General features: G+C 37.4%; 1 protein-coding gene across 1 annotated transcript in view; it reads right to left on the bottom strand.

Moving 5' to 3' along the window:
• Positions 1-7,254: 7,254 nt before the first annotated feature.
• CWC27 (CWC27 spliceosome associated cyclophilin) overlaps positions 7,255-23,197 on the bottom strand; it is a 116,891-nt gene continuing 100,948 nt past the window's right edge. The window contains exon 14 of the mRNA XM_033009153.2: positions 7,255-7,649. Coding sequence (XP_032865044.1) covers positions 7,487-7,649 — 163 coding nt within the window. The 3' untranslated portion in view covers positions 7,255-7,486. The remainder of the gene's footprint in view (positions 7,650-23,197) is intronic.

Here is a 23,197-nt window from a genome sequence, read left to right as displayed (position 1 = left end):
GTAAACTTTTTGGTTTCTATGTTCCATAAATGTAAGGGAGAGTACAGTGTAGCTGTAATGGAAATATTTTTAAAAATGACTATGCATATACTGTTTGTTATTCTCTGCCATTCCAGTGAAATAACTTCAGTGATGGAACAGAACAATACCTGATAATACAGGTCAGATCAAACAGGCCGTTCATATAGTGAAGCTGCAAACAAGAAGAAATGGAAAAAAATACAAGGTGACTTGTGAATCAGTGTCTCTTACTGCTTGCCAAGAATGTAGAAAGGCACTCAGTCCAAGCAGGTGAAAGAAGTATCCAAGTGAAATGTACTAAAAGCTATTTGACGCAGAAGTTATTTCTGAAGAAGAGCATACATGATTTTGGAGCCAAGTTTTCAATAGCTGCTGCAAAAGTGTGATCTTCCAGACTGTGTTCAACATAAAGAGCTTCAGCTTTCAATGCTATATTGCTGCCAAAGTGAAGCTGCCAAAACTAAAGACTATCCTAGGGCTATTCTGTAACTGTGCCCTTTTACTACTACAAACAAGTCATAAAGTGGCGCAAGTGTACAGCTTAAATAACCTTATGAAAATTGGACTGGACTTTCAAGTTCATGACTCGCATTGACTAGGGGATATGACTGTTTTATCTTGGTTTGTTTCACAGCCAGTGCATTTCATAAATTAAAAATAGGAACCAGAGCAGAAGTTCTTTATATCAGGATTTGTTTTCTCTTCCATGTGATCTTCTAAGTCAAGAACATTAGATGTTCCCTCTACCTTCCCCATACTGCAAAATTCCTTGATTTAGATTTGGAGAGTTTGTTCATAAAAATGCATTTTTTTTTTGATGCATTCAGGTTTAAGAACAGATTATTTTTTGTTTGTTCGAGAAGGTGCTGTTCTTGTTTGTAGTCTCCTTTTATGTCTGTAAGTTTAGAATTGTTAAGGTAGGGTGCTTGGGCTTTTTTTTGACAGTGCTTTAGGAGTAGAAGGTTACTATCAACCAATTAATGTTTTTAAAAAAGGAAAAGTGTAAGTTTGAAATTTTTTCCTAAAAATTAGCTTTCAGAGTTTTGTACTGCTTTTGAGGAGTACCAGATACCAATTGTAGGTTACAGTCAGAAGATCCTCATTGTGTGGTCAGATTTTTCTGAGTAGTAGACACTTTGTACTTAGTCAAATAGCATCAGTTTAGTGTAACAGTCTGGCATATTAGGTATTTCTAGCAGCTTCCAGCTTTCGTCCTTTATGTATGACTTCAAGGTAGGATCAAGAGTGAACAGAAAAAGCACTTTTGGTACAATGCTAATTCAGTGTGTGTTTCAGGAATTAAAAAGTGAGATTTACAGAGAAAGTGTCTTAAACATAATAAAGTTAAAATATCAATTATAAGTCTACTCACTGAAACTTTGACTTGATCTTTTTCTGCATTTGTAGTATCTACAGAAACTACACTTGCACAAAATAAAGTAAAATGCAGCTTCAGCTGAAGTGTGGCTTTTCTAAGGGCATATGGATTCTTCAGCTCCACATTGGGAAGCCAAGCACACAGAGACATAGTTTGAGAGGATAGTGGGGCAGAGACTAGCTATAAATGTAATAGCCATCCATTTCAAAATGGGTAAGAGGGTATAAATCCTTCCCCTGGCCCTTCAGTAACGGTGGCTGGCAAGGAAGGCATGATGAAGAGAGAATGTGGTGCTGAAGTCTGAGGGAGGCAAAACCCAATTCTTACACATCTGAGTGTAAGATGCATAAGAAAGACCTGGACAAGCATGCAGTAGATTTTTGAGTATAATCTTCCAATCTGTGTCTTATAAATGAAACTTGAGTCATGTGAAGGGGTTCTAAAAAAAAAAAACAAGATATAAAATCAGGTGGAAAACTTCATCTGTGATGGATAATGAAGTGGAAGAGAAATGCTGTCAAGAAAAACAAGTATTTGTTTCACAGTACTGTGAAAAAGAAAATGAATTCAGAAAGTTGCTCTGTTGTGGCAGCAACTGAGGTGCACAGGCTGTTGGCCACTGACAGGCAGGGTGCCACCTGCCCTAGGTACCTTGCAGGTTTTGTGACCAGAGGTTATTGATCAGAGAGCCCCACCGTGAGTATGAGGTTTGTCTGTCTGCATGAGGAGTTTGTGACTAGCAAGCTGGAATGTGGCATGTCTGACCAGGATAACTGAAGGGGAATGACTTTACAGTGTTAGACTGGGATATGGTGAGCTTATGGTATTGGCAGGGCAGGAGTGTATTATCAAAGGATAATCAACTACATTCAAAAATAGGATGAGAGTTGATGGACACGACCAGTGGACTTCTTGATCCGAAGTGCTGCCTGAGGATGAGGGTAAATTAGCTGTTGAGCTGAGCCTGGGTAATGTAGCTGCTGGAAGAGGAGGCCACGGGAGCTGCAACAGCACAGTGGTAAGGCAGCTCCTCCTGCCCAGCCTGAGTTACTTCACATGTAAGCTGAGTAGGAGGGAGCATCAGGCAGCTGGAGGCCACACTTCAGACTAGTGATAGATACTTGTCACCAGATTCCCAGTCCTTCTCAAGGAACTTCAGTGTCATTTCTTTCCAGTGTATATCTTGGCCATATAATGCACCCAGACTCCTGTGTTTAATCAGTGACATTTGACAGATATTCCTGGTTGGTCTAACACTACACCAGGCTAAGAAACGTCAGGAGCTGTGGTGTCTATTTTCGGTTTACATACTCTGTGTTGTATATATTTCAGCAGGAACCTTATAAACGTAGCCACTGTATGATCAGTTCATGTTTTGTTACAGTGAAAGATGTAAGGAAATAGCTACATCTTCTACTGAGATTACACACATAGGAATCCCCTCATCTTCTAACGGCCCAAGTCTGTCATCATTCAAGTAAGGACAGACACAAATGTCTCTGCCAGAATGAGGCAGAGTCTGGAGCTATCCATTCTGTCTGAGGCTAGTTTTTATGCTGCCAAAACATAACTGTGTCTCCTGCAAACTTGAGGTCCTCTAGATGAAAGCAGACAACATTGGTGTGCAATCATTTTAACCACTGGAGTTCAGGCTCCCTTTCTACTGGGGGAGACAGCATGGGAACGACCTCTTCCCAGACCTGCTCATGATGCAAGGGAAAACGATGTAATGTGGCATTGTAGACTACACCTATAGCAGCCTAGACGTAGTGGCTATTTGGCAGAAATAGACCAGCTTCAGTTGTACTTGAGGGTTTTTTTAGATCCAAAGCAGAAAGGGAATACTGTACTAGCTGCTGGTGTCACCAACAGGATTCATTAGGCAAGCCTTTAAACTGTTATTGAGGATCTTGCTATTACTAGATGTGGCCCAGAAGGACCTTATCTACTTGAAAATACACCTGGTCCAGTAACAAAAATGTTAACTTTACCAGCAGAATGCTCTGTGCAGGGAGATGAGACTTTTCCACCACCCATTCTTTTCATTTAGGAGAGTTAAATTCCCTCTACTGAAATGAAAGGCCCCATTACATGGAAGGCAGGCATGACTGGAAAGATTGTTTGTCTCACAGTCTGTCAACTCGGGCCCACAGTGTTGGCAGCAAAGCCGATGTATTGAAATTATAATTTAGGTAGCCCTCACCTTTGTGCTCAAACTCAAAATTCAGTCACAGTTTGGACATAACCACATTTTTAGCTTACTGAAATGAGTAATCAAAACAGTGGGGGACGGAGGGGGAGCATGCCCTGCACTTTTAAATGGTGACTTTTTCACAGAAATTATTTAAACATACCAGCACCATGGTATGCATCTTCAAGGTGGGTGATTTGTGCACATAATTAGCGTCTTTTAGGAAGGAAAACTTCGTAAGTGTCAAAACACTGGTTTTGTATCACTAGTGCATAGACAAATGCTCCTAGCTGTATTTTACAACTATCTAGAAATTATGCTCACATTTATACAGATAGGTGAGGTGCTAGCCACCAGGGTGGAACATAGGAGCTGATTTCAAGAAAATATATTAAGTGAAGAATCTTCCTACTATAGAACAAATTGTTTCTACAGCCACAAACCCAGTTGTTCCTTCAGTTTTTAACCACTAACCTAGCACAAGGCTTCTGCTTCACAGAGAGGGGGACACCTGCCAACATTGCATTTCCTTTGCTTTTCAGTATTGACAAATAAGAGGTGTAAGTCTGAGCATATGTATTTCATAGTCTATAAAAAATACTGCAATCTTGCAGCATGCACTATTTAATGTAACTATAGCAACACCAGATGATGAATTAAGTAGGTGGGAGTTAAAAAAGGCTTCTGCTAGCCTAGCAGCATGGGAAGCAGGCAGGACTGTTAATGGCAGTACGGGAGCTAGCTGTGACATTGAAAACTAGTTGTTGCACAGAACTGTCATCATTTCAACCTCTTTCTTCAAGGTTCTTCTTTGGTGTTGGGTTTAAGGAAAGTGGCTTGAGAGTGTACTTCAGACATCAGCTTTTCATAAATTTGCTCCACATGACTCCTAAATTAAATGCAGCACTACTTTTGCCTTAGTGAAATTAAAATTTAGACATCTTAGCCCATTTCTAAGTGATTTTTTGTCGATTAGCTGAGATCATCTGTCTGCTAGTTTCAACACATTTCTAATGTTCACATAGAGTAGTGTATGTCAGTCCTCAGTGCTGGGAAATTTTTGTCACTGGGTTGAAAGAAGACATGGTAAGAACAGGGATGCCTATTAAAAGTGCCTTCCTTAAAAATGGAAGATAATTTTACTGCATAGATGTGGTTCATTTCCTACAAGCATAGTTTTGTACATTCCCTTCTAGCAATCACTTCTAGCAATCACTTGTAATTAGTCAAAACTGTTCAGAGGCTCTCTTCCTGGGAAATAAGCATTATAAAATATTTTTATCACATAGAATTGATAACCAAAAAATGCTTGACTTTATATATTTGTAGCATTTCTCATTGATGCACCCTCATGGCAAGTTCTGCCTGTACAAGGCTCCATACCAAGTCCCTGTGGCATAGGCCTGATTTCAGACGCAAGTAGTCCAAATATCTTCACAAAGCATCCGGGGTCTGGGACTTTCAGCTGTCCCCATCAAGGTAAAGTGGATTTTCCATTCACAGTCACAGTAAAATTGGAGGAATTTAATACAAATATCCTTACCCTTATGGATGGCTTTTGGACAAAGCAAAATGCAAACTGCCAGGGAAGTTGGTCCCAACTCTCATTTTAGAAAAAACCCTGAAACCAAACCCCACTTCCTCTTTTGTATCCAGATAGGCAGCCTTAGTGCAAAGCACATAACATCTTACCCCTGGAAACCTGGGCTTAATGCAGTAAATGGCCATTAAAGCTTGAGTGATATTCTTTAGACAAAGGAAAAACAGCTGCTTGGAATAAGCATCCTTCTACTATGGGTCAGCCCTTGTGCTGTCCCAGCACAGTGTAACTGTAGCATTAATTACGTAACATATATTATCTCTGGAAAAATGTTTACTGATTTTCAATACAAACATCACTTATCAAGAAAATGTCAGCATAGTCTCTTGTTCTTATGATGTCATCAGTCCCGTGTGTATGCAAGGTTCAGCCTTTCAGACCTCTCCCTCCTGAGAGAGACGACCGTTAAACCCCGAGTTAAGCTTTTCTCCCTGTGCTTGTCTAGTGCTTAAAAATGGCAGCACACACAGAGCTGCTGCAGGTAGCTGGTGGAAAGATTCAGCTAAAAGGGGTATTAGTCAACTTGCCCATCCATTGACTCATGCATCCTACTTTGGCTTACAGGAAAAGTATGTAATTAGAACATTTTTCTATTACAGGGGCAGTAGCTGTCTCCTGGAATTGATGCTCAAGTTTCTTTCTAGATCTAGCCCTCACTTTTCCCATGATGACCTCCTCTGCCAACGCGCAGCACACACTCACCCTCTCTTCCTCCCTTCCATCTCCATCAGAATGGGGGTCTGATATGCTCATTTCCTGTAATGACTGTTTCAAAATTTTCTCCACAAACAAAGCAATGAATAGAGATAACAGCATGCGACATTAGATGTTCTTGATTTTGCCAGTAGGGGCCCAACAGAAAATGACTTAATGATTAAAAAACTTTGACTCACTAGTTTGTGAATGGCTGTGTTTAAGAATGTAACCCGCCTTAACTTCTTTACACCATAGTACAGTATAATTCACTCAGCCTAAGAGGAGGATAATGACAGCTTTATACAGGATCTCATATAACACCTCCAAGTTTTCCTCTTATCTCAAAGGTTGCACCGCACATTAAAGCAATAGTTTGTATTAATCTAACCTCTGACATTTGGGCCATAGTAACTCACCAATGCAGGTTTATGTATCTCACACCTCAGACCCTATCAAGAAATTTGGCAGTGGCAGTGTGATAAGGACACCATACCTTACTGAACTTGTTCTAAAAACAACATCAGCAAAACACTCCTCTGGTTGCACTTTTTAATGACCTTGCTCACTTGTGTTCACTCTTCTTTAGCTGTTGTCCATATGGGAAGTCCATGCTTCTGCAGCACCAGAAATGCTGTAAGGAAGGAGCACTGAAAATTCACATTTTTCTGTAAAAATATTACCAACCAGGGGGAAAAATATGTGGAAAGTCTATAAACTGGAAACTTCAGCTGATCATTTTTAGATGGTAAATAATTGTTAAAACCAGAGTTGCTTTTAATGAGATTGAACACATTTTTTTTTTTTGTCTCTGTACTGGACTAATTAACAAACCAGTCTACAATACCAGCTACTTTACAGTGAAAATTCTACCAGAGGATGTTTCTGGTAAGCAACAGTTTAAACAACCACCACAGTATATTTAGATCTTCCTTTTGTTTATGTGATACAGCTAGTAAAATAACACTTCAAACTGTGTGTTATCACAGCTTCCCAAGCTGGGATCTGTATTGGAATGTGTATTTCAAAAGAAGGAGAAAATAACAAAATTCTCAAACTAAACTTAGTTTGTTTCACGAAAGCTGGGACCATTCTGAGGAGTTCTGTGAGTGCATCTTCTTAATTCTGCAACAGTGCAGGCAGGCAGCATTTACTGCTATAATGTTTATATGCCTTTTCTAAAATAATAAAAATAATTGTATTTATAGTTTCAGGAAAAAAAAAAAAAGCCTGCAGATGGGGTTTCTATCTTCTAATTTCATCCTTACTTAGACAAATTCTCATTATGTTGAAAACATTTTGCTTACCATATGTCGATTAAACAATGATGGTGACTATCATAATTAAAGTACAGACAAAAGTCAAGTCAGCTGTTTTACTAAATATTTAATTCTAAAAACCTTGAGAGGTTGGATAATGAATGCACTTGACTGCACAGCTTAAGAAACAAATGATAGCTCTGCTTCAAAACTGCATGACAGGTTCTTGAGAGATTCCTTTTCACACTTCTCCAGTGATATTTTTAGGAACTAAAATTTACAAAAGAGCCAGCGCTTTACTGCAGTCACTTTTCAAGGCAGCTCTGGCTAGCTTTACATTCTTTTTATCTCCTTTCCTTTTTTTCTCTCATTATCTTTTTGCTTTCTTCTCTTCTCCTCTTAGTTACAGGATTCCGTGGATCATAGATCTCAAAAGTGTCTTCATCCTGCATGCTTGCATCTTTCACCTTTCTGCTTTTATCTTCAAATTGAAGTACATGTGACATCCTACAAAAATCAAACAGTGCACACTCAGTGAAAGAACAGAAAATTATTATTCATAATTATGATACGCACGAAAAGATTTTAGCACCACAACTTACTTTTCTGCATAGCAAAAAATACACAAGTTCTGGTGTGGTTTTTCTGTTATTGTTTTTGTTTAGCTGTTTTTTGCTTTCTTAGTAGACTAATGTTGTAGGGTAACCACTTTTGTGAAGACCTATTTTAAAAAATACAGCCAGAGTTTGCTCTGCTGGATTTTATTTCATGGACAGAACTCTCTTGTTTTGCCTTTTTTTAAACTTATCTTCCCAAACGTACTGAATAATTTTCCCAGGAACAGGGAGTGCTTCTCAAGGTTTCCTATTAGTCACTTTGGACTTCCTTTCAGTGTTAGGGTTTTAAACAAGTGGGGGAAGAGCTTGCATGGAAAACACTTGAAGAAGGTACACAGAATATCAAAAAGGGAATGATTCATGTCCTGCTGCTCCATCTTGACTTGGTTCAGATCATGCTTTTTAATTCTCTGAACACCAGACTAAACTAAACTAATGCTCTGTTCAATCCACTGTTTTTTCTACCGCTGATTAGAAATTTTCCCCCAATTACATATCTCCTCATTTCAGCAAACTCCCAGTAATCTGAAAACATCACCATTACAAGCATGAGAAGTAGGCCCATATGAATGTCACAAGGTTCAACAAGGCCAAGCGGAACGTCCTGCACCTGAGTTGGGGCAACCCCTGGTATCAGTACAGGCTGGGGGATGAAGTGACTGAGAGCAAGCCCATGGAGAAGCACTTGGGGGTACTGGTGGATGAGAAGCTGGACAGCTGTGAGCCAGCAACGTGTGCTCGCAGCCCACAAAGCCAGCTGTATCCTGGGCTGCATCAAGAGCAGTGTGGCCAGCAGGTCGAGGGAGGGGGTTCTGCCCCTCTACTCTGCTCTTGTGAGACCCCTCCTGGAGTGCTGTGTCCAGCTCTGGAGTCCTCAGTACAAGAAAGACAGGGAACTGTTGGAGTGGGTCCAGAAGAGGCCACAAAGATGATCATGGGGCTGGAACACCTCTGCTGTGAGGACAGGCTGAGAGAGTTGGGGTTGTTCAGCCTGGAGAAGAGAAGGCTCCGGGGAGAGCTTATTGTGGTCTTCGAGTACTTAAAGGGGGCTTATAAGAAAGATGGGGACAGAATTTTTAGCAGAGCCTGTAATGATAGGACAAGGGCTAATGGTTTTAACCTAGAAGAGGGTAGATTCAGACTAGATACAAGAAAGAAATTTTTTATGATTGGGGTGGTGAAACACTGGAACAGGCTTCCCAGAGAGGTGGTAGATGCCCCCTCCCTGGAAGGGTTCAAGGCCAGGTTGGACGGGGCTGGGAGCAACCTGGTCTGGTGGAAGGTGTCCCTGCCCATGACAGGGGGGCTGGAACTAGATGACTTTTAAAAGTCTCTTCCAACCAAAGTATTCTATGATTCTATGATAACCTGGAGTCAAAAGTAAGTTGTTAGCTGTAGTCAGTGGCAGGAAAGCCTGGCGCTTATCAACTACGGCCTTATTAGGAGGTGTCACTGAGGTGAGAATTTATACAAAAGCTGTCAGAAAACTACAAGTTTTAGCTTGGACAAACAAAATCTTAAACAAAAAGATAAATTATTTATTCTACTTAAAGAAGAAGAGAGATGAGAGGTTAAGAAGAAAACCAAACCAAAGGTGTTTGTAAGTTGACCTACTGTAAACCTATTGATCTTTACTGATATGTTAGCAAGACTTTCGAATACACAGTCATAGTAAAGACGCTACTTATGAACCAGGAGAACAAGTATAAAGTTCATATATTCAATTAAAAAAACCCTTCAAAATGGAATTAAAATATTTTTCAATGCAAACAAACATGCCTAGGGAAAAATGCCATTTACATTAGTGTTCTGTATTAATCAATTGCAAAAACATTACAAAAAAGAACTGAATCTAAGATATCAGTCTTTATAGCACTAAATGTCTTTGTCTACAGTCTTTTTGACACAAAATCCAAGAAAAAAAGTCAGCATCAGAATGAAAGTTTTGTGTCCAATAAAATACTGCCTTATCAGTCCCTTACAACATGCAAGAGGTCCTGAATTAAACAGGTTTTTCAAAAAGTTGTAGTGCAAATCTCCATACGCAAAGAAAGGGAGGGAGTAAGAAGCAGCTCAGTTACTGAAGATTACAATATAGTACTATTAAAGAAACCAGACAAAATATCAAAGCTATATACTATATGGGATCTGTTTGAATGCTTTAGAAAGATCTTAAAAACAAAAATCGAGACTCTTCATTACAATTGATCCTTGACATGTGGGTTTTCATAAATCTCTTATTGTACAGCACTGTCAGCCTGCCTGCATTTACCTTGTCCTATGGAAATACTGAAGAGTTGTTTTCAGTGTATAAAATTTCAGTAGTTCATAACCCTGTATACACTACTAACACCAAAACTTATTTTTTTTAGTCATATCTACAATTCAGAATAACATAATGTACCATCAGAGTGACTCACCATTGCGTATTTGTAGTTTAATTATAAAAACATTGTCTCACAGTGGAAGAACTGAAGTAATTTATTTTAGTTAACATGCTTTCTGCATTTGTCATATTCTTCTCAACTTATTAAAGATGAGCATTTGTTTTTTTTTTTTTTTTTTTAAGAAAACACATAAAATCATACTATCCTAGCTTGAATTAAAATACAGGCCTAAAGAGATGGAATTATCCCGTGGTAAGTGGTTTTAGAGTGCATTACATTTTAGAGTGTATGTAGAAATGTAGTCACACTTAGCCATTTCATCAACTTGGGTTCTCAAAGAATGCCACAGCACACTTGCAGGATACAACTAATAGGAATTAAAAATAAATACATCTCTAATTTTTGGGTTGGGCCATACTGTGCCCCAGGTAGTTTGCAAATTAGATGCAGTAGATTCAAACTAAGCAATATTTACTTCTCTCCAAGAGCTGAAAGAAGTCATAGTCTCTGACTCCTATTCATAACTTTCCACTGAGGTGTTCCCAGCTGTGATTAAAAATAAGCCAATATTAAGAAACTTTCTGATACTCCAGAATCCATTGCAGATGCATCATCTCATAGGTAAAGCAAAATAAACATAGACTGCAGTGAAGATTTAAAAAAATATTTTCCTGATGAGAATTTAAAGTTATTTTTTGCAAGTCACACATCTTAACAAGTAGACCTGTTTTGCATCTATGTAAATGGTAAATCACACAACATTATTTTCCAAAACCAATTCAATTGTTTTGTTTTTTAAGGAACATGGGAAGTATTTAATAAGTATTTCTATAGGAATTATTTGCATATACAGTAATCTTACTCAAGCTCCCCCACTAAAGTTTGCACTTGTGTAATCTTCCAAATGTGGAGCTAGGGTTGCAATTCCACAAATACAGGTTCCATGAGACTTTTCCTTGTTTGGTTTATAGCTCTATTTGGGTTCAGTGGGGAGCTGGCTGTCCAGTCAATCTTCTGCAGTCACTGTGCTGAAAGCTATAACTTCATCTCTGGTCTTCAGGAACCTACTAACTTATCACCGCCTGGTGACAGTTCATTTTAAATGAATGAAACATACAACTTTAAAACATACTTTTTCTTCAAGATTTAAATGATGAAAGGCTTTAAGTTCTCCCATGCAAAACTCAAAAGAAAAAAAAGTTTTGCAGCTTAGCTTTTTCTGATCAAAACTGGTTTTAATAAATAGCTTGCCAAAACTGATGATTCTGTATCTATGTGTGCAAATTGTTGACTTTCTTTAGAAGAAGTAGCCACAAAATTATTTTCTTAACCTCTTTTATTAACATAGTGATGGAAATCAGAACCAGCTATCTTAGCATGGATTTATTGCTGGAGAAGGTTGATTTTTACCCCAGCCAGATGTCAGCATCCTACAGTTTAACTATTGTTTTATCCCATGTAATGGGGGAACAGCTGTTCTGCTGTACTGCACACTTCTCTCCTTCAGTGTCACTAAAGTACTTGGCTCTCTCCTGTATTACAAAAATGAAGTATCTCGAAACATTAGACTGAAATACCTGAATTCATTTAAGACAGTTTCAGAGACAGCACAGGATCTCAAAGGTACGTAGATACTCTCCTGGCTTAGTGATATTCTCATATAATGATTTTTGCAGCAGCCAGCAAACAAAACTTTACAGTTTCTAGCAGAGTAGCTCCTGTATGTCCATAAACTGTGGTAACTAATACATGACCTTGATGATCCGTATGATTACTTTGTAGGAGGTAACAGGTGGGACAATGTTGGCTGCAACTGAAGCTAAAGAAGAAACTTCAGCACACCCTAAAGCACTCAAGAACTATTACAGTATGACTAAGCTGCGTGTCCAACAGTCTAGCACTGACAACACCGCATCTGCCAACAGTGCATCAAAGACCGAACCCCACCTACACAGTGCTCTCCAGGCAAACTCCACCAGTTCATTTAGGAGACAGATCATGTTCCTTTGAACTACTCTAGTGAGATGATACTTGTGAGAAAAGAGATGACATTCAGTAATCCCTCTGATTTTGAGATGTGTGAGTCATGCACTGGATCTGAACCATATGCCAGCTGCTGACAGCTGGCAGTCATGTTAAGTGTAGCATAAACAGAAGTCTGGTACCAGAACAGCTCAGGCCTTTCCAGAACTGCCCTTTGGGAGACGCTGAAGTAGCAATCAGTGAACTGAATAATTCTGAATCCCAGCAAGAGCAAGGAAACACTATGCTTTTGCACTAGTGATGAAGCTCGGATACCCAGGTACAAATGCACTGCATGCATCAGTGATTCTTATACTCACTGAATGAAGGTGCAAAGCTGCATTGCTTAACTCCATTCCTGCTTATCAAACTCACACAGCTGTTGGCTGTTACCAGCTCACCTGCCGCCCATTCAACCTTGTCTGCACCAGTGACTCCACACAGCATGCCCTCTGGTGCCTCTGCCACTTCAGTGGAGAGACGGGGACATTATCTTGTACTCACCTATGTCAGCACTTTAAACAGCTAAGCTTTGCAATAAACCATCAACAGGTGTGGACAAAAGTTACGTTCTGCCAACTGTGTTGTGAGGGTAGTAGCTTTTGGCAGAGAGGCAGTAACTTCTTAAGCAGTTTTAGCCAGGATTCAGTTGGAGGTGCCTGCATAAAATACTGCAGCTAATGATATATCCTTTGCTTCTGCAACCAGTAGAGACCAAGAAAAAGTAGCACACAGCTTTTCTCTTTCTAAATGCAGAACTGTATGTTACTAAAAATGCACTACTTACAGACAGTACATTTAAAGTGGTGCTCAAAACACTGGCAAAAATTGCATACCTCTTCTGAATGAAGATTAAATGAATCAAGCAACTAATCACATTGTTATAAAATTTACAATATCAGAATTTTGCAAACTGTTGCTGTGTTTTATGAAAGTTATCGGTTCTCTCCATCAGGATGTTTAAAATGAACAAAACAGAAGTATCTGTGTCAAGAAACTCAGTGCTGCTTCTTGTATTGTACACATCGTCTAAAAAAAGAAAGAGCAACCAGTATGGACCACAACTACTAGTACTACCATTCATTTCTGAGTTCAAGATCGATTGCAAGTAACATGTTACCTACTTTTCTCAACTATCAACAATGCACCACATACTTAAAAGGAATATAATGAGATAAACTCAAGCACTACTTTCCTTAAATTATATTCTATTTGCCACTAACATTTTCCTTCAAATATTGTAAATGTGTATGTTAAACTATAAGCATTAACAGAGGAAACAATGTAACACTTTTCTCCCATCACCCTCATGATACATAGGCAGTGGATAGAAATGTAGCTTGTGTGAACAGATGAGAAAACATGCGTGAATCCACAGATCAAAGCAAGTGAGATCTCTCTCCCAAGACAGAAAAACATTGGCTGTTCTGGAAGAATGAACTCACTGGCACCCTTTTCACTTCCAGCAGAGTAGCGGGTGGCAGAGGAAGATGAGAGACAGTTGAGAAACCAAAAAGAAAAATAAATTGAGGAAGGTAAAGACTAAAAAAAGGATAGGAATGAGAAACAAAAACAGAGAAAAAGAGACTGAACAAAATGTAAATAAAATGAAGAAAAATGTCAAATGACAATTGAAAACAAGCAAAAATTTTGAATCAAGACAAGAGGAGTATGAACAAGACAAAAAGAATGTCAAAGCCATAAACCAATGGGAATTTTGAAGGAGGAAATAGGTTAATAACATCCAATCCTGTTTTCACCTTTTCCCAGAACTGAGACTCTACAACCAAAACAAGCATCTCGGCTCAGTCTGCTATCACCATTCCTTGCATCAGTGTCAGAGAGATTTACAAATAATTTTGTAAACACATTGCAGCAGGTGAGAGCATATATGCTTGTCTCTAATGAAACCTGCAACCATTAGTAAGTGCTCTGTGCAACACAACTCTTGCAGAGAAGTTCCTTGGTTTCTCACTGCCCTACCTCACCACCCAGATTTTTTTTTCTTTTTGTGTAAGAGATAACTCATCATCTCTCTTCTCACACAAAGGAGTCCTGTAATTCAAGTTTCTCTCTCTTAGAGATAATGAAAAGAAACATAGTTTTTTCTTCCCAAGAACTTGAAGTAGATTCTGAATCTTATTGCAATGAGGGTCGATGGTGTAAGTGCTCCTACAGACACAGTCTCAAACCTGGATTAATCCCTTTAATTCTCCTTGTTTCACACAGCCACTGCTACCACAAAAAAGATGTGTGCAGGAAAAAAGCTTCCCTGAGTATGTTTTGTCTCAGTACCTTATAGTATTGGAGCTGTGCTAAATTACCTATGAAAGCCTGCACTCTTTTGTAGCACTTGGTATTTAAACCTTCCACTGTATCACACACTGTTCCTGTTTGAGCCTAGTTTGCCAAACCGACTTTGATTTCACTTTAACTAAGTTTATAATGCCACCTAGTAATAACCTGTGTTCACAGGTTTCTGCAGTGATTGTTACTGCTAACAGATTTCACTCTTTCCTGTTTCACTCCTTGTTTCCACCATTCCACATTCCTTTGTTGCTCTTTCCCCATCTCCTTTCCTAATGATCAGACCACTTGTTCCTCCAATTTTTTGTGCTTTCATAAAACCTTGTATTTTTCAAATGTATTGACTTGCTATTTAGAAAGAGAAATAAGACTTGCTATTCAGGTCTAGCCAAATTCAAATCATTAGTTATTCCCTAGAAGTTTCTATTATAAAAAAATTAGAAGAATATTGAGAAAATTTCTACAAATACAGATATTTTCCATATTGCAATCAACTTCACATGGTTAAGTATTTAATTCTACATCAAAATAATACTGTTTCAATCAATATTAGTGAATATGGTACAGAGCACAGATTTTAGACTGAAATTTAAGATTTCACTATTGCTATAAATTCCCCCCACCCCCAAGTACTCTCCTGAGGTTAATTTCATTTCTGCAAGATGGAAAAGTGGTATTTCCTAGCTTTTGGATGAATGGAGTACTATTAGCCTACAATATTTCACTATTTGGATGTTAACAATTGAGGTAACATATTATTGCTGCTCTTGCACAGAGCAAAAATCTCCCCAATCCTAAGCAAGGAGAACCGATAAAAACGTGCCTTAAAAAATACTATACAAAGTCAGACTGCATACTTCTGTTAACTTCGACTAGCTCTTTGAAATCGTATTTCAAGTACTGAAGGATGAAAAAAGTGGTTTAACCTCTTCAGAAAAACCATCAAGTTGTGGGTTCTCCCTAGGCCAAAGAATGAATTGTTTCTATTTTTTCTTGATGTAGGCCTACAGCATAAAATGATCAGAAGAGCATTTTTGCAGATATTTCTAACATAAAACTTTTTGGAGATATTCTATTTTAATGTTATATACTCAGTTTTACCCCAAAATATTCACTGCAAAAATAATGAGAAACTGTTTCACTAAGTATGGGATATCCAGATTAAGAAAACCCCAGAAGATACTTAATTTTTTCAAAGCTAACCATTAAGTAAACTATTCCTGGTGAAGACTAATTATAATAGAGTATCCTTTTGTTCAAGATAGTACTGAGCATTTTTTTTTATCTTGAAAGAAGAGTTAGTTGTAACCTACCTTCAAAGAGAGAGGTAAAATCAACTTAACTATGAAAAACCGCATCCAATTCAAAAGCTAATCAAAGCACTGGGGGAAAATGTGATTAGTTCTCATAGTGTCAGAATTAGAAATATGTATAACTGTGATGACTTATGATTTTAAGCAATAAATATTTTTCTAGTAAAAATTCAGTTATCCTATTTTCATATTGCATCTGTTCAGTAACAATTCATATGTAGTGTATTTATCCTATAGCCTTGTCCCCTTCACAAAAACATTAAGTAGTTTGATGGAAGATGTTGGGTGCTTTATATAGACAACTGCTCCTGGTAAATTGGTATGGAAGATTATAATGCAAACTCCAGATGTTCCAGACAGTGTACCAGTGTAGAAAAACTTTACACAGCATTTACTGTAAGGACATGGGAACCGCCATACCAGAACAGACCAGTGATCCATCCAGTCTAGCATCCTGTCTCTGGCAGTACCTTATACAATAGCTGATATTCTAAGAGTCAGCAAATTGTCTCTCCAAGTAAATACAGTCAGGCAGTATTGTATCACCAGAGCACAGAGCTGGAGCAAGGGGAAGGAGAGGAGAGCATTTCTAGCACAAAAATACACAGATTTTCATAACATTCAACATTCTCTGGACACCCTCCCTTTTCTTTTGACCCTCCCTCTTCCCATATTGCATACTTCCAAATCCTTACTGTTTAAAGATGTCATTGAATGAGATGAAGTTGGGGTGCTTGAAAAGGTGTGTAAATATGCAGGAACTTTAAGCTAGGCTATTAAAGATTTAGATTATTCCTTCATTCTTCACTAGGTTTGCTGGCAATAAATAAAATGTAAAATTTCCAGACAGTAAATGTAATACTAGATATCCCTTGAGTAAAGCATGGGCCATCTCTGCATTTAAGTCAAACAGTAGTCAATTCCAGGCCCAGCTGCCTAGTCCAAATACACTTAGGCATGGTGGAAATAAGAAAAAATAAACAAACAAAAAACCAACCCCAAGTGCTCTGAGTTTCTCAGGCATGCTGAACAGCTAGAAGCAATAAATATACAACTTCAGCAGAAGAACAATTTGTGAATACAAAATTAATGACTGAAGCAATGGACTAGCAGCTAGCATTTACATATTAAGGTCTGACCATATTTTAATTCTAGCAGCACAGGAGTGAAGGTGGAGAGAAAATAAGAGGAAAAATTGAAAAACAAAACAAAACAAAACAAAACAAGATTTACAGCAGAAGGTTATGTTTTTTTTTTTCTTTCTTCCTTTAAGTGTTAGTGGCAATACTAAAACCCAAACAAACACTTATTTTTTTGCCAAACAGAAAAGAACCCCCTCTTTCCAATGTGTTTTTAATACAGACCTCTGGCGTTCATTTACCCTTTGTAACAATCAAGTCAATATTTTGTCAACTTTTTAAAAATATAGTTGAGTAAATCAATGGCCTTAGCAGGAGACACCTAATATAGAGCCAGTTTTTCCAGACTAGTGGAGGAACGTTGGCTCAAGTCTGGATGGGAGGAGGGGAGTAAACATGGCTTTAATCCATCTTTGTGCCTCACTGGCATAAATTACTGCAGCACTTTTTCTTTCATTCCCTAAGCTAGCATCGGCATGTGAGAAAGACTGCTGCTTAGGTTTCAGGAGCTTACTGTGTTTGTCACAGTTAAGCTTCTGCAACTGAATATGCAGAGACTGCTGCTAATCTTGAGGAAGCCATACTTCATAATCCTCAGTTTGTGGTATTATAACAAAGAAGGAGACTGCACTTTAGAAAACGTGTATAAATGTAGGTTTATGAAAGAAATATAACCAATATTTTTAGTTGTTTATCCAGAAGAATTTCACTATGCAAAGTGTAATAGTAGATGCTGTATTAAACAGGAAAGAAAACGTGGAAGACATCGAATTTATGTGGAGTAGATACTAACAGTGTGCATCGTGATTTAGTTCTTAGTATAAATGAAATCTTGCAATATAAAACCAGTCTGGCTAACTCAACATTTACCTGATTCTGAAATTGCTATCTCAATAAAATAAAACCCCAAACCCAAACCAATTCTAGCCTACTTTCTACAATACACCTTAGAAAGGAGGTGCATTGACACTTTTTTTTGACCCAAATCTCTCAGCCACAATTCCTTTTACTGGGAGAATAAAAAATAAATTATATACTGTGTGTTCCCACTCCTTACTGCACCAGATTTCTCATGGAAACCAATGCTAAATATTCTGAGTGAAGTTTTCCTTGTATTATCAACAAAAATATTTTTAAGAGAAGATAAATGACACAACTATTGATGCAGGACAGAGAATACCTTCACCGAATATATATTTTTTGTTTGCTCTGGTGTAAAATATAACTATTTCTAGAAACTGGGTAAAAAATTATACAGTCAAATTGGAATGAACATCCTGGCAGAAAGGGCTTGGCATTAGCGCCCAATGTTGTCACAATATTTAAATGGCCTCACTGGTAGTTTTGCAAAATTCAGAACTAGGAACAGATCATAGAATTTGACATATATACACCAGACTGCACTTCAAATGGGTAGCACTGAACATCATTGAGGATTTTGTCCACAGAAGCAATAAATTAAAAAACCCAGAACCATTCCCTTTATTTTCTGCTATAATCAGGTGATCAGATCTATGCAAAGCATCACTGTGCAAATCAAAAAAATATGTTGTGACCAAGAAGAAGGTACTTTTAAAAGCCTTCTAAGAGCCACAAGATTTTAAACAGTCTAAGTTAACAGTGGCAATAAATTCCCACTTGAATTGTTTTTAATCCTCACAATCTTAAACGAGGTTTTTCATAAATAAGATTACAACAGTCACACCAAAATCATTAATTACACAACCTGCACATGAAGCAATCTATTAATCAAGATGTGAAATGCCCTTTTGTTTGAGATGGAAGACCTTTACTCCCACACAATTTTCACAACAAGCTAATGACTGTAAGTTGAAAGGTATTTTCAAGCATTGACTTATTCACTTTGATTTAAAAAAACGCCTAGTTTTCCTACCCCTCAAATTAACCAACATTTAGACTCAACAAGGTAACTAACCATAAGAATTTAAAAACTGAAAAACCACATGAAAAAACATCACCTCATTCCAAATTCCCATTTTACTCATTCTTTCTTGTCCCACATTATATCTGAAAGCTGAATGGACTTATGTTACTTTGTATAAAAAGAAAGAATAAGTTTCAGAGTCTAGACATCCTCCTAAAAATACTTAAGTGACTGTCTCATTTACATTTGTTGCTTAGTTACAGCTGTGATAGTGTTCCATGTGGAAGGAAGAAGTTGATCTCTTTCAAAGATTAAGAAACTTTGTAGTTCACATCCAACACCTTACATTTCACTCAGGAAACACTGCAATGGTTCAGTTATGAAGCACTGGCAGCATTTGCTATTAATTAAATGAACCATGCACTTCATACGTTTGTTCGTAAACTTCCTTGTGCATTTTATTGTGAGAATGCACAAACAACAGTGACCCTTCATAGAAATATGGTAAATTAATCTGGCAACCAGGTGAGCTTTAAAGAAAGAAAATGGTGGGTTCTTTTCTGCAGAAAATTCCATCAGCTCAAAACTTGTCAGGATTGTAGAATTTCTCATAGGAATAGAAACACTTCAGTATGTCAATAAATCTAGCAGTTTCAGGAAGCCTCTGCTTGTTTTCAAAGATCAGAGAGAGAAGAGCAGAAGACAGTCCAGAATTTTGGTTAAGGATATGACAGATGGATTTTCATAGCAGAGACTGTGGTCCTTCCACAAATACCAGTATTCCACCTGGAAAAGTGTAGATATATATTTCTTACATTTCATAAAGGTGTAAGAATTCAGCTTGGAGAGCCCTATTTGTAGAAGAAGATAGCCATACTTGAATGCCAAAGTGAAAAGATTAATGTGGTAGGGTTGGTTAGTTCACGTCCTCTTATGACTTTACTGGAGAAGAGTATGATTACAGAACACATGTATATTATGAAGTTTTGTGAAGATGTGTTTTGAAAGTTTACTGGAGTACTTAGAACTTACGTGATTTTGGCAGACAGGAGTAGTAGTATGAAAAATAGGATACAATTCAGAAAGTGCAATGGCTGAATTTCAATAAGAGCATTCAACAGCATGGGTACAGGACAGAGCTAGGTTAGGCAACTGTTCAGTAGGAAAAGATTTCTGGCTCAGAAGGATTGGAAACCATGACAAATAAAGTAATCCTTCCACTCAACACTGACAAAGACTTAGCTGAGTGTTGTATCTAGTCTTGGATTTCATGCTTTGAAAGAGAGATGAACCACTCAGAACTCTCAAAATTACTTGATGGGAGGGTGTTTCAGCATATTAAGTACCACTATTATCCTATTTGAAGAGGAATATTTTGCACAGATTAATTAAAGCAATCAATCATTGAATATACTTGATTGCATTTGTATTTTTTTCTCCCACAGCTGGATTCTCTCTATGGAAAATATTTTATGTTGTTTTCACAGGACCTGCATCATCAGTTTCATTATCTGAAGTTGCCATAACACTTTGTAGACTGAAATTTGGGTTTTACTATAGCTGCAACTATTTGATATTATAATCAGAGCCCTGAAGTGGCACTACAACCTGACTGGGTGTCACATTCATGCAACTATATGTATAAGCAGTCCAAACATAAAAAGATGGGAAGCAGAAATGCTGTGTATAAAGTGTAGCCTGTGCAGTGTTTTCACTTTCAAATTCAGGCCTATCCAGTTATCCATATGGGAAGTACCAAGTAGATTAATTAGTCCACTTGGGTCTTTTGCTGTGACATATTTGGTTTTCATAGTGAGACATCACCTCACTGCCGCTGTGATAGATCTCATCAACATTTTGGGAAAAAGCCTTCTTGGGTAAGACCATAGGCCCAGAATGAGCGACTGAGTTCTGCCAGATCATCTCTACCTACCTCTGCTGCACTCCATACAAACTTTGTGATAGAGAAGAATGAAGTCATACATCTGACTCTCTCTTATTTGGACTGCAAATAAAGAACAACTAATGATCAAACTAATGAAGACATCTGACAAATCATTAAACGAAAAGCATAAACAATAGTTGTCAATATGGAACCAAAGGGACAATAATGTTTGTGCCTGGAAGAACTAGGTTCAAGCATGTCTTCCTGAGGTACCCAGATGTTGTTAAAAATGTGTTGGTCTACTTGTTTGCAGACATCTTTATTGCTATGAGTATCCTTTCTGGCAGTGCATACCATGTATATTTTGATACTTTTTTTGATATTTTTTGATACTTCTGATTGCTGCAGAGAGAGATATATATAATCATTCTCACATAGCAGTAGAGTTTGCAATAGAATGTCTCAGCAAAGATTCTGGTATTTCATGTTAAAGGTTAGTATTACGCATTTCTCTTCAGCTTTCTTCACAACACTTCCTCAAATGCCTTCTTAGACAGTAAAATCTGGTAATAATTATCTAACACCATATACACTATTTACAATAGAGTCATATTTCTTCTTTTTTTCCTGCATAAAAAGTAGAATGCTGCTGAAAAGTGCCCAAATGTCTGCTATGCTCCATGCCAATACAGCAGCTCAGCCAAATATGCAGAGAGAAGTTTGCCAAATAAAAGAAAACATAACAAATTGGTAATGGTTTCTATCTTGACAGAAAATGAAAATCATACCTCAATGTGTGGCCACTCATGTGGACACATAAAAATGTCTTAGAGGCAATCATTTTACCTCAGATAACACACCCTGACAGTAGAGCAAAGCATACTGGCAGGCTTTCACTTCCCATAAAAACAGCAACTATGTCCTACAAAATGGGCTGGAGGAATCACGTAATTTGTGCACATCATATGTGCATATACCATACACTAATTATATTTAATAAACATCAAATAAAGTAGAATTATTGTCTTTTGAGGAGTAGATTGGAGTAGATTCTTGAGAAATAATTTAAAACTGTAAAGTCACTATAGTTATCTCAAATATTCCAATACAAAGACACTGAAAATGTAAACTCTTATCCCAAAAAGTGAAATTTAACTTTCCAAGTGGTTCTAGCAATCATTAATAGCTTCTAGAAGACTTCATTGCTTTGCTAATGTTGCACGTCTTTATAGGCAATTTCTAGAACATGTCCATTTTACAATCTATTTAGCTTCAAAGTAAATTATTTGAAAATACTGTTTCATCTGTCTGTAAACATGCACATCTACTGAGCTGCAAAATTAATAACTTGATGTTAATTTTAGTCTATTATGCAGTTTCATATTATTCTAAGTCTTTGTATTAGTGCAATTCTGAATCCAATACTATTTTCTGAACAAAAATACAAGTTCATAATCTGAAATTGCAGCACTTTTCTTCATTCAATATGAATTACTTACAGAGAAAAGAATTATTGCCAATTAGGTGTCAGTAGTTACTCAAAAAGGAATAGGAAAGATAGTGATTGGACTCTATAAAGTCTTTGAAAGACTGGTTATATTACTGTGACAAGAAAATACCAGACATGAAGACCAGTCCTTCAGGCTCATGGAAAGGCTGCATAAGGGAGGACTGTCAGAGCTGAAGAAGCATTTGGACAATGCACTTAATAACATGCTTTAACTTGATCACCTGTGAATTGGTCAGGCAGTTGGACTAGATGATTGTTGTAGGTCCCTTCCAACTGAAATTGTCTATTCTAGAATTTTTGAAGAACTCAGAAGCACATCTGGTACCTCAGAAGGATCTCAAAATATCAGTGAAATCCAAGGACCTCAAAGTTCATGCTGTATGTTATCCCTCATCCTCAAAGAGTCTGAGATAGGAAAAGACATGATGAAGAAAGACTGTGGTTTGAAGAAGCAACTAAATAGATGGTGTCAAGAACAAACTTAAAATTAGAGCAAGTTAGTAATAAGAGTTATCTTCAAAGGGGCAAGATTTAGGAAATTTTCACTGTTGTTTCAAAAACATTAGTCCAAAGCCAAGTTGTTTGTATTTTGATTTATCAAAATAGCCAAAGAACATGAGCAAAGGAAGAAAGGCTGTATTTCCAGATAATGGAATTAACATTAAAAGTAGAAAGGTAAGTTGCACTTCAGAAACCTAACCTGCATTTATATTTTAAAATACCATTCTTCCTAGGTACAACAAATAAGTAAATAGATAGATAACCAACTAACTAAATAAATAAAGAGAGAGACAGACAGAGAGGATTTGGTTAGACTCTAAAGCTAGGAGAAATGTTCAATTCTTCCTTGAAAAAAAAAAAAAAAGAATATAATTGCTAAAATAAAAAGCTAAATACTTGAATTGCTATTGTTTTGAATCACAAGATTTTTAATAGCCTACTTTGTAACAGTTAAGAGCATTTTCAGTGATGAAAATCCAGTATATCTGT

This window comes from Tyto alba, unplaced genomic scaffold, assembly GCF_018691265.1.
Source record: "Tyto alba isolate M040663 unplaced genomic scaffold, T.alba_DEE_v4.0 Super-Scaffold_42, whole genome shotgun sequence".
Taxonomy (NCBI): domain Eukaryota; kingdom Metazoa; phylum Chordata; class Aves; order Strigiformes; family Tytonidae; genus Tyto; species Tyto alba.
Note: the sequence above shows the minus strand (reverse complement) of the source record. Positions and strands in the feature narration are given on the sequence as shown.